This window comes from Mangifera indica, chromosome 4, assembly GCF_011075055.1.
Source record: "Mangifera indica cultivar Alphonso chromosome 4, CATAS_Mindica_2.1, whole genome shotgun sequence".
NCBI lineage: Eukaryota > Viridiplantae > Streptophyta > Magnoliopsida > Sapindales > Anacardiaceae > Mangifera > Mangifera indica.
In genome coordinates, this window is record NC_058140.1 from 20,370,099 (window position 1) to 20,381,840 (window position 11,742).

Here is an 11,742-nt window from a genome sequence, read left to right on the forward strand (position 1 = left end):
TGAATTTTTTTTTTTATTATTCATTTATGTAAATTTTTTTGTAATATCTTATGATTATAATCGCGTTATTATAAGTATGTTAAGGTAAAACTAAATATTACGTACAAATAATTGATGTATACAAAATCACGTAACAGATAATTAGATTAGATTGTAATCAAGTTATCAAAAAATAAGTTACATAATTTAAACATGATATACTTTTAGGTTTTAGCCCATGAAAAAACCTAATTTTTCGACAAATTTAAGGTTAAAATAGAATTAGAAACCCAAGTGAAAATATTTACAACACAAAAAATGTGTTGATTTTGAAAGACATAATCTAAGTAACGTTGAGCTAGAACTAATCGTAAGGCAAAAAGTACAGAACGTAGCCTGGGGTTTATGTTGTAACGTTTTCCTCCTGCGTTCCTCCAGAGTCCAGTCCAGTCCAATCCAGTCTCGCCAATTGACACGTATATATGTATTTTGGTTTGCTTTGGACTGGTTTATCTTTTTACAACGTCATTGTCTCTGGTGAAAAAAATTATATATGGATACCGGGTTGCAGTAAAAAGTGGCGATTGGATAAAAAATTAAAGATGGAAACTTGACAAAATCTAGAGAGGAATTTCCATTTTTTTTATATGGTCAAACTTTGTAGCGTCTTACTGGCTGGCAGGGATGGTTATCAGCACATTGATTTTGTATGTACACAGTAATGTTCGGGAAGCCGAAAGCCGGCTCTTTTTCACTTCAAAATCTCTTTCTTTGTTTCTCTTTCTAGCATCTCTGCTTAGCCAATACCATCTCTAAAGTTTTTATCTATATTGGGTTCATTTTGTTCTGTTTGGTGGGAGTTAAATAGATGTTTTGTTTTGTTTTGCATTGAATATGAACCGTTGATTGAGTGTAAAAAAAATCTTGTTTCTTTCTTTTTTCGTATATTGATTCTTGGGAAGACAAAGATTTGAATAGGTTTTGACTTGATTTGAGGAGATGGGTTGTTTTCCTTGTTTTGATTCGAGGGAAGAAGAGAAGTTGAATCCAGTAAAAGAATCGGATGTTCAAAAGCAGGGCCAACATACTGTTCCTGATAACATTTCCAGGTTGCCTACTGGTAAGCTTTGTTTATAATATATGTGTTTTCTTCTTGTTATAATTTTTGGCTATTGTTTGATTGATCTGATCTGGTTGTTTGATTTATTGTTGATTGAGATAAGAAGCTGATGATGATCAATTTATTCAATTACTTTTATATTGCGTGTTTTTTGTAGTTCTGCATCATTAATCTGGTTAATTAGATTTAGGACCTTGTATTATTCTCTTCATTTTGTGGATTATAACTTGATTGATTTTTGTTTTCAAAGAATTTTAGAGTTTTAGATTATGGATTGTGATCATTGATAAGGGAGATCTCAAGATGAATTTGGATAATTTGTGTTGATCTGACTGGTAATTTAGTTTTTGGTATTGTAAATATTTGTTTAATTTTAGGTCAAATGTTGAAAATACATAAATTTCTTAGAATCATCTTCACTTACTATGATTAAAGTTTTGAGTCCGTCATTGTAGCTTAATGATTTCAATTGAACTTAGCGTGATTAAGCTTTCTTCTTTTGATCAATGTGATAGAAATTTTTGTTCTTCTGTCTTTTCAAATTTAAGGAGCTTAATTCTCGACATAGATTATCTGGTTGGCATAATATAGCACTCATGGATCCACTATTTATTGTTTTGATGGAACCTGCAGGAAGAGAGAGACTCAGAGCAAGAAACAATGCAGGGTCTAAAAGGGAATTGCCAATTCCTAAGGAACTTCCTGGTGGTGCCAATATCGCAGCTCAAACATTTACTTTCCGTGAGCTTGCAGCTGCAACCTGGAATTTCAGACCAGAATGTTTCATAGGGGAAGGGGGTTTTGGACGTGTGTACAAAGGGCGGCTTGAGAGCACTGGCCAGGTAAATTATTCTATTATTGCATTATTTCAACTATCAAATCTGAATCAGAGTATATAGATGAAAAAAATCTATATTATATTTTACTTGGATTTACTGGCATAAGGTCTTCATTCTTGTTGATTGATTTATCTAAGCCTACCCAATAAAGAAAGAAGAGTATAATTCTTAGACTGAAAGAGGATGATGATTGCAGCAATTCAAGGCCAAGTATTTGGAAAATGGAATGGTTTTGAATAAATGAATGAATATGTTTTTCCTTGTATGTTCTAAGTCCCTTGTAGAGCGCCAAGTTGGTAAATCCATTTAATATGGTCAGCAGAATTTAATAATTGCAGAACATCATCTATTTATTTTGTCAGAACAAAAGTTAAAGGATAAAATTATAATTTACAAGGCTTCTCATGTCATTGAAGTGTGGGATATTTGATGGCATATAACTCTTTTTTTTTTTTTAAATTCTTCATCATGGTTGATTCTTGAGACACTCTAACATGATATGATTTCCAGGATTATTATAATTAGTGTAACTTGATATTATCAGCCTTTCTGGATAGATTGCACTGTCTATATGTTTTAATGTGAATTCTCTATTAATCTAGTGAAAAATTGATTTAACGTTGCTATTTAGCTCCTACTGCCACATGCATAAGCATTAGCTATGGTTAATTTCTTAACCATTTAAACACAAAAAATGTGAAGAAGATGTAACTGCACCAAACTATTTATTTGGATAATTAAATTCTTTTCTTATTACCAAAGCTGCAATACATGATAAGATTCACCATATGATAATTGTAATAGTTTCAAAGAGATCTCGATTCCTTTAGCCACAGTGAGACAGTTCAAAGATTTACACTCTTAAGACTAAGATTTCATTAGGTTATAAATGAAATTATAAGATTTTACAGGCATGCCTCCATGGTACCCCTGCAGTTTCTGGTCTTAATAGGAATTGTCTACATGTGTATACAGTAGTGACTGTGTTTAATGTGTTTTTTATGTCTATGACTCTATTTTCGCTTCGTAGGTTGTTGCTGTCAAACAATTGGATAGAAATGGACTTCAAGGCAATCGAGAATTTCTGGTGGAGGTCCTCATGCTCAGTCTTCTTCATCATCCAAACCTAGTGAATCTGATTGGATATTGTGCTGATGGGGACCAGCGGCTTCTTGTCTATGAATTTATGCCCTTAGGATCTTTGGAAGATCATCTTCATGGTAACATTTTGTTGCACTTCTGAGTTTCCAAATTTTGGCGTCTTTTAATTATTCGTAGTTTCAAATTTGAATCCCATGAGGACTTTGGAGCCCATTTCAAATGGTAAAGTGACAATACAATGAGAGGTGACTTACTGCTTCTGAAATGATGAGCTGATTATGTGGTTGACTAAATCAGAAAATGATTATTCAAAGCCCACAGATGTGGCAATTCTATGTTGCCAATAGCGAGTGGTTGAGATTTTCCTTTGTTAATGAGTTGTTCTTTTTATGTTGGTTGAATTAGTGTGATTAATGTACACAACTCAGTAATAGGCAGGGTTGCTCAAGTCCTATCTGATGGATATATGTTTTTTGCCTTATAGCTATCTGGTTTGCTTTCTTAGATGTGTTTGTGCTTATTAATAAAGAATAAATGAATAGTGAGCTAATCTGGTTGGAAGGGGCAGTATGCTGGATAGAAAGAAGCGTAACATAATGGACTTTTGATACTCATTTCATTCGACAGTTTTGCTGTTAACACTTGCAAACTGCCATAAGCTACCAACTTTGAATCTAAGAATCGTGATGTCGAATGCATGTGTTTATGAACATACAGAGGCATTTGAAAGAAGAAACAAAAATAAGTTATCGGACTTTAGATATTAGCATTTTTCATAAAGTAGGATCTAGTTGGGGGACACTTGGTGCTGTAATTGCAGCTTTATAGTATGTTTTTCTTTGTTCAACCTTTTAATTTAAAAGATTGTTGTGTGGTGTAATCTAACTGTTGATTCTTTGTACAGATCTTCCACCGGGCAAGGAACCACTTGATTGGAACAGAAGAATGAAGATAGCAGCTGGTGCAGCCAAAGGTTTGGAATACCTTCATGATAAAGCAAACCCTCCAGTTATTTATAGAGACTTTAAGTCCTCCAACATATTACTTGATGAAGGATTTTTTCCTAAGCTTTCTGATTTTGGGCTTGCAAAGCTTGGTCCGGTTGGAGACAAGTCACATGTATCCACCAGAGTTATGGGAACATATGGTTATTGTGCTCCAGAGTATGCTATGACTGGTCAATTAACAGTAAAATCTGATGTCTATAGTTTTGGGGTGGTCCTCTTAGAGCTGATTACAGGACGAAAAGCCATTGACAGCACCCGACCACATGGAGAGCAGAACCTAGTCACATGGGTAATATATTTAAACGTTGTGAAATGTAGTTACAACTTTTCTGCATGTTCTATAGCGCCTGTTTGTCCAGCTGAAAGTTCTGTGATTTCTTTATCACTTAGGCTGCTGGTGGTTTTTGCATATACAGGCACGTCCATTGTTCAATGATAAAAGGAAATTTGCTAAATTGGCTGATCCACAACTTCAGGGCTGGTACCCAATGAGGGGTCTCTATCAAGCTCTAGCTGTGGCATCAATGTGCATCCAGGAACAGGCTGCCACTCGTCCTTTGATTGGGGATGTGGTCACAGCCCTCTCTTATTTGGCAAACCAGGGGTACGACCCTAATACAACTTCACATGGCTACAAAGGCTCTGGGGATAAGGATGACAGAAGAAGCAGAGATGATAGAGGTGGAAGAATTTTAAGAAACGAGGAAAGGGGAGGATCTGGACGCAGGTGGCAATTGGAAGCGTCAGACAAGGAAGACTCTCCAAGAGAAACTGCTAGAATTTTGTGCAGGGATTTAGATAGAGAACGAGCTGTTGCTGAGGCCAAAATGTGGGGAGAGAAATTGCGAGAACAAATGCGACAAACCACCCAAGGCAGTTTTGACGGCAATAATGGGTAGTTTACCACTCTTAGCATTCTTATCAGACAGTGGAAGAAACATGGGAAGCTTAGCTTTAATTTGAGCAGGTTCATCGAAACAGCTTGACAATGCTTCTTCTTACTTCTGAGCCTGCACAGATTATGAGAGACTTGTTGCAGCCATGTTCAAACCTTTTTGTTTTCGTGCTTATCGTTTTTTATTTTCTTTGATTGGAACATAGAGGACGAAGATGATTATGATTATGTAAAAGAGTGTACATTATCTACTAGGAGACTGGAAGCAGAACGAGGCGAATTTATAAAAATTTTGATAGTAAACTCGTCTTGCTCGTGTTCTCTGTATCTTGCAGTCATATTACTTCATTAATGCATAGACAAACTTACTATACAATGAATCCGGTTGAGAACCCTTCAGTGACACTGACTCAAGCTGGGCATTACGGATTCAATCCAAACTTTGCAAGATCCACCCCAGCTTTACTACCAAACACTATTTGCTTTTTATCTTGTCTGGTCGCTATCTTGCCACTTGTTTGTTTCTTATAACAACTTGGAATCAGAAATCTCTGTCACTTCCATACTTACGAATGATTTATTTTCTATGGCTGAACAGAGATGATTGCTGAATTTGTGATTATCTGCAAGGTTCAATAATATGAATTGAGGTAAGCATAACGAATTCCATCTGGCACAAAATTAGTAGTGCTGTGTTGAGGTCATGAATTTTCAACTTGCAGGGTTCCCCCAACACTGAAAATACTCAAAACATAGACCCTCCTTAAAATGGGTCCATCAAATATGAAATATCAACTTCAAAGTAGACTTGACTGCCTTGGTTCACGCTTTTGATTCCAAGTGTCCGGTTTGGTGAAAATTGAAAGCACTGATTATTTGTATTCATATATCTTGCAAGCGGCGACATATATTAAGATACTGAAGCTGAACAGGTACATAAAAACTAACTGGACTGGGACAGTGACTGTATTTGTCATATATGAGAAGATTCACATAACAAGGTTACTGAGCGAAACAAAGGACAATTACGAGGATAGCTTGATTCAGCTTTCATTTTCTATTCATGCATACAGATGCAGTGCAAAATTAACTAGAAAGGGAAGAAGACAAAGCTGTTTCGGTGTGTGAGAAGTAGGTGGTAATTAAACAGCTGCACATAATTCGATTTTTTGGACTCCCTCCTTTGAAATTACTTCCAAGGCTTTCTCAGGTTTCCCTGGCTCCTCTATTTGTTCATTCTCTTTGGCATCTTCATTCACAATATCTCCTCCAACTTCGGGTTCAACTTGAATATGATCAACTGGGTATACTTCAGAAGCTCCCAATGTGCTGAGTACGACAACGTTCTTTAAGGGTTCTGCAGGTAGCTTTTTCTCCTCTATGACCTTACTGGCGTTTCTGTAAATCGTGTAGAGGATCATCTGGAGCAACCCCAAGATGAAACCCAAGACGTTTGGGATCTGGAATATCAATCGAAACAAACAAAAAATTAGAAAACATAATCTCATAGATGAAATGAAACAAGGAAAAAAGTATTTAACAAAGGTAGATTTAAACTTACTGCTATGCAAATATCCTTCTGAAAAAGGCCATAACCGAACCACATAATTGCGCTCAACGTAAGGAAGAACGATAAGTTGAATGGCATGAACTCGACACTTTTGGTTCGGATAACTTGTGCCTACAAAGACATAAAATAATCAAATGATTACAAAATACAAAAAAAAAAAAAAGTAATCTTTTTTAAGGTTGGTTTGTTAATTAATACTCACCACAATGCTCAATGGTGCTGCAAAAACACTAACAGAGAAGGCAACGCAAACCCAACCAAGAACTTTGATCCGGGTATCACCATGAATGAGATAGTGAGAAACAATAAGGATAGAAAAGAAGGCTCCCAAGTTCATTAAAGCAAATATTCTGATGGTTGATTTCTGCAGCCATATAATTTACAGGTTAAGTTGACTGCTGAACTTGAATGTCACATAATTAAAAAAAAACCATTGTCGTTTTTGGTCTAGATTACCCTTCCGTCTTTTGGCGCATAGGCAAGGTACATAATGATGTAAACGGTCTCCACAAAACATCCAAAGGAGTTGATAGTGATGAGAAGAAAGGCATTTCCTTTAACTAATGCATAGTAGAGCCATAGCATCGAACTGAACAACGCTACCAGATAAGGCAAGGATTGGAAACTCTCGGTTGATTTCTTTTTGAAAATTCGATAAAACGTTGGCCTGCAAAGAGCATATATGTAAATAATATTCCAATTCTTTCTAAATTGAAAAAGGAAAATTTTAAAGGCCAAAGGACTATGTCCCACCCAAAGTGTGCGCATTTCCCAAGTTTTCCCCTGTTAACTTTGAAAATCTCATTTACCCACCCGTGTACGGTTAAGACTAACGGTTTCAAGGGTAAAATCATCATTTTTTTTTGTATTTTAAAAAATAAACTTAAATTGTTCCCCTCCAAACCCTAAAAACTAATAATTTCACCACAACCCAAGTTTTAAAAAATAGCATTTCCCCCCCTAGGGTTTCCAGTTTTCAGAGTGCTTTTTTCCGACGGTGTTTCTTCCTCTCCGGCGACCTCCAAGCCACTACTCTTCCTCTCCGGCATGGTCTTCTTCCGGCGGCTCTCCTGGGAGAGGTCCAGACGACGACGTTGACTCGTTTTCGTTGAAACGAAAACGTGATGAAGACAACTCGTCTTCGTGGATCACCGCTGCCAGGAGAGCTGCCAGAGAGGAAGAGCCATCGCCTGGAGGTCGTCGAAGAGGAAGAAACGCCACAAAAAAAATGCATTTTGAAAACTGGAAACCCTAGGGGGGGAAATACTATTTTTTAAAACTTGGGTTGGAGGTGAAATATTAGTTTTTAGGGTTTAAGGGGAGAAATTATATAATTAACAGACTTAATTAATTTTAATAATATATAGGTAGGTAAATAAAATTTTTATAATTAATAAGAAAAAACTTAAAAAATGCGCATACTTTGAACGGATATAGTCTTTTGGCCAAATTTAAAAAGGTAAATACTTACACAGGGGCAAGATAGACCAGAATGGAGATGACATTACCTGCGGTCAATCAATCAAAGAAATAATTACGTAAGCATGATTTTAATTATTAACTTATTATTACTACGACAGCTACTTGTGTCTACAGTTGAACAGTATCTATCTGAGAAACATTTTTAATGGTTCATCAGTTTTCAGTTTTATGCATAAAATATAAACAATAGATATGTAAACTGTGAGGAAGGTTGATCATCTTTTACATGCCCGCCTCAAAATGAAAAATGATTCTCAGTGACTATACTACTGTATGGAAAACTAACTGTGAAATGAACGGATTGAGAACTTAATATGAAGTACACACAGGCTGAATGATGAAGCCAGATAAAGAGAGTAATGAATAAGCTGGAGAAGGGTTATGAAAATGGAGAAAAGCAGAAGCATGGTAAGGTTCCGTATACCTAAGACGCCAAATACAACACCCCATTGATGGTGGTTAATACCCATGAGAGCTATCTCTTCAAAATGAACAAACGGAAACAGAAGATGAAAGAAGCACAAGCGGGGTGAAACAAAAAACTCTAGCTAGCTCTTTCTCGCTGGCTTTGGAGCACCCTCAAAATCACATGCAAAACTGCAGTAAAGCCAACGTAGAATGGTGCTAATAGGTCTAGGAAGCGGCTTTTTATACACAAATTATTGGCACACACAGTAATGAAACAAGAAGATAGTGTGCGTATTGAATTCATTCTTGTAGCATGACAAGTGGAGGATTACCGGGTGGCTTTGCTTTAAAATCAATCATCCAACTATATTTTTTTATCTCCACGTGCCTCGCCAGGCCCCGCGTCGTCTATTCCAACCATGCCCATTTTTTCACCATATCACTTTGCTTTGATATTTAAAATCTGATTAATCATTTAATAATCTATATACTTTCCTTAATTAACATATTTAACTCTTAATATTGAAGTGTAATAAGGAAGACACACGGCATGAGAAAAGCCTGACATAAGATCATTTATTTTTACGTCATTGAGAGACCGTAAAGGTGTCCTTAAGTAGGGCTGATATTCACGTGAGCTCTCAAAATACAGAGTCCTGAAAAGCCGTTTCTTCAATGGGGAGTTGAAAAAGTACAAAAGGCAGAAGAGGAAAACACGCCTGGGTGCGTCAGCCCTGGCGAGATTGGGTATTCTGTTTCATTTTAATTTGTTTGATAGTGTTTCGGATGCTCATGCAAAAGCAAAGGCAGAAAAATTTTTAAAAATTAAAAAAAAAAAAAAAACTGAAAAGGGTTTCGTGTGTGAGAGGATGATGAACATCTCCTGACTTTTTTCTCCTTAACGCCTTTTCTTTTTCTGCAGTTATATCCAAGTAACGGACCAAACTTATGACATAAATAACAATCATGGTGTTGTTATTCTTTTTTTTGTTTTTATTATACGTAATCAGCCGAAGAATGCTAGGTGGAGATTGAAGAATTCGCCAGATAATTCTTTCATGGCTCTCACAGAAAGAGAGAGTCTTCTTGATGCCTTTGATGTCCCCTCCTTCCTTCCTTCCTTCATTTCCGCTGTAAATTATAATAATAATAATATTAATGAAAATAATAAAGCTCTTGCAAGCTATTTGCACTAATGCGCTTCACCCCTTTTCGATAATCTTGTTATATCCTTGCTTAAAGTTGCACTTTATATCTTGTCTTGCTCCCTATCATTCATCTCATCTGATCCGAAAAGCCATGACGAAATAAGAAGTGATAGGTTAAAATTTTTAATATGGAACCGGTCTCTTTCAATTGGTTAAATTGTGTCCTCTTCAATTCAATTTTAAAGTTGATTTAATATTCACCTTAAATATGAACCCACAAACATGTAATAACTTTAAAATTTTTTGAATGTCAAGACAATTAATAGATCAACTTATTGTGATAAAAAAGAACAAATCTCATGTTTGTTTTGACGTTAGACAAGTCTCTTTTTTGAAACTATAATACAATAGTTTTATTTATTTATTATAATTCAGATATTCGAGAGAAGATTCACGAAACTGCAATTATATAAGATGAACAAGCAACTTGTGACGCAGAATTCTATTCATAAATGGAATTGAATTAGACATCTTCGGCTCCTATAATTGAGAAACCTAGCTGGCTGCTTGCATGCAGAAACAGATATATGATCGACCAAAGCCTTCAAATTTTAATGTTGAGTCAATTTTGAGACTAAATATCATTACTGTTTCCGGATCCCAATGCAGATACTTGATCAATATTATTTCATTTTTGAGGAACAAACGATAAGGTTGGTGGGGCAATCAAGATAATGACACAGCCACATGTGAATTGAATTAAGCTGGAAATTTGAAGGATAAATTGAAAGGAGGGAGCATTTCTAAATCTAAACATGAGGATAAATCTTTGTATTAAATGGAAATAACGTGCAAGGTGGAGGTCTTAATTTCATCAAAATCCGGCGATATTCCAGCAAAATTGAAGACAAATAATTAAATTCTATTCTTAATTTGGTCTAAATGTTAATAATTAATTAATCATTTGTGTCATGACTCATGAAAGAAGGAAATCCCAGTGCTGCTGCAACTAAATGTATCGTACAGGCTCCCGTACACAACTCTCCACCTATCTCAAACTCAATCATTTGCAACCAATTAATGCTGGATTACAACATACGTATACGTATCATTGTTGTCTAAAGTAACAAGATTCGAGGAAATAGACATTGTCAACGTTCTAGTTTAATTGTATCCTCTGGCTTCTCCATCCTTTTTCCATTAAGTGAGAGTCAAAGCTACACAAATATCTGAGGTAGTGCGGGAGTTAATTTAATGATATGATAAATTCCACCCCTTTTCCATCAAGTGAGAGTTGAAGTTATACAAATATTCGAGCTAGTGTAGTAGTTAATGATACGGTAAATGTTATTAAAGTTATATATATTTAATTTATTTGAATAATTTATTATTGTGTAAGTATATATTATTTTATTAATAAAATTATATATACATATTTTAAACACATAAATGATATATTATAATATAATTAAAAATTTTAAATTAAAGATAAAATAACACCTTAATATATGATTATATATCATCTGTGTATCTATTTTTATAATAAAAAATATATATAAATATAATAATATTATTATTTTATTATTAATTCACAATCACATAATAATATATTATTTAAATACTTAATTGAATATTCGAAATTAATTGAATGAATATAGTTTTATTGATATTTTCATTGTAACCATGGTAGATTGTTCTTTAATAACTACTGGATTATAATTGCTATGTTAGAAAAATGTCTCGTCTTAGAGACTTAATAGTAGAGATTCTAGGCTAGAACAATGTTTATTGTTGGTCCCCATAACAAAAGGAATAAACCAATATTATATGTATTTATTTTATGTATACAAATAGATATACATTTATGTATGTTATTATATTATTGAGTATTACTTTATTTTTAATTCAAAAATTATTCAATTATATGATAACATATATTAAATATATACTCAAAATAACTATATATAATTTTATTTAAAGGAATATTATTTTTTAGGAAAACTTGTTTGGTTAAGGACGCGTGGCACAGTGTTATATATTTATTATATAGATATAGTGGTTGAAAAGCGAACATCAACGGGTTCTATGGTGTAGTGGTTAGCACTCTGGACTTTGAATCCAGCGACCTGGGTTCGACTCCCGGTAGGACCTTTTGTAATTATTTATTTTCTCCAATATTTTTTTTTTTAATTT

At 34.6% G+C, this 11,742-nt stretch overlaps 2 protein-coding genes and 1 non-coding gene across 3 annotated transcripts; 2 read left to right on the forward strand and 1 right to left on the reverse strand.

Annotated features, from left to right (window-relative positions):
- Nucleotides 1-540: 540 nt before the first annotated feature.
- LOC123213918 (serine/threonine-protein kinase PBS1-like) lies at nt 541-5,244 on the forward strand. Its single transcript, XM_044633545.1, has 5 exons — nt 541-1,099; nt 1,733-1,941; nt 2,969-3,158; nt 3,944-4,335; nt 4,463-5,244. The coding sequence occupies exons 1-5, from the start codon at nt 979-981 to the stop codon at nt 4,943-4,945; spliced, it is 1,395 nt and encodes a 464-aa protein (XP_044489480.1). The 5' UTR covers nt 541-978; the 3' UTR covers nt 4,946-5,244.
- A 586-nt stretch (nt 5,245-5,830) lies between these two features.
- LOC123213920 (bidirectional sugar transporter N3-like) lies at nt 5,831-8,627 on the reverse strand. The gene is made up of 6 exons (XM_044633546.1): nt 8,418-8,627; nt 7,983-8,019; nt 6,968-7,178; nt 6,714-6,875; nt 6,503-6,622; nt 5,831-6,401 (listed from the first exon to the last, which is right to left on the reverse strand). The coding sequence occupies exons 1-6, from the start codon at nt 8,461-8,463 to the stop codon at nt 6,084-6,086; spliced, it is 894 nt and encodes a 297-aa protein (XP_044489481.1). The 5' UTR covers nt 8,464-8,627; the 3' UTR covers nt 5,831-6,083.
- A 3,001-nt stretch (nt 8,628-11,628) lies between these two features.
- On the forward strand, nt 11,629-11,700 carry TRNAQ-UUG. The gene has a single exon. It is a non-coding gene; the product is annotated as a tRNA-Gln (tRNA).
- The last annotated feature ends 42 nt before the right edge of the window (nt 11,701-11,742 follow it).

Bases quoted from the DNA above. Each gene is read 5' to 3' on its own strand.
- LOC123213918 (XM_044633545.1), top strand. From the start codon at position 979: ATGGGTTGTTTTCCTTGTTTTGATTCGAGGGAAGAAGAGAAGTTGAAT. The intron at 1,942-2,968 runs GTAAATTATTCT...TTCGCTTCGTAG, and splicing joins GGCTTGAGAGCACTGGCCAG to GTTGTTGCTGTCAAACAATT. The intron at 4,336-4,462 runs GTAATATATTTA...TTGCATATACAG, and splicing joins AGCAGAACCTAGTCACATGG to GCACGTCCATTGTTCAATGA.
- LOC123213920 (XM_044633546.1), bottom strand. From the start codon at position 8,463: ATGGGTATTAACCACCATCAATGGGGTGTTGTATTTGGCGTCTTAG. The intron at 8,020-8,417 runs GTATACGGAACC...GATTGACCGCAG, and splicing joins TGTTGTATTTGGCGTCTTAG to GTAATGTCATCTCCATTCTG. The intron at 6,876-6,967 runs GTAATCTAGACC...ATATGGCTGCAG, and splicing joins ATGCGCCAAAAGACGGAAGG to AAATCAACCATCAGAATATT.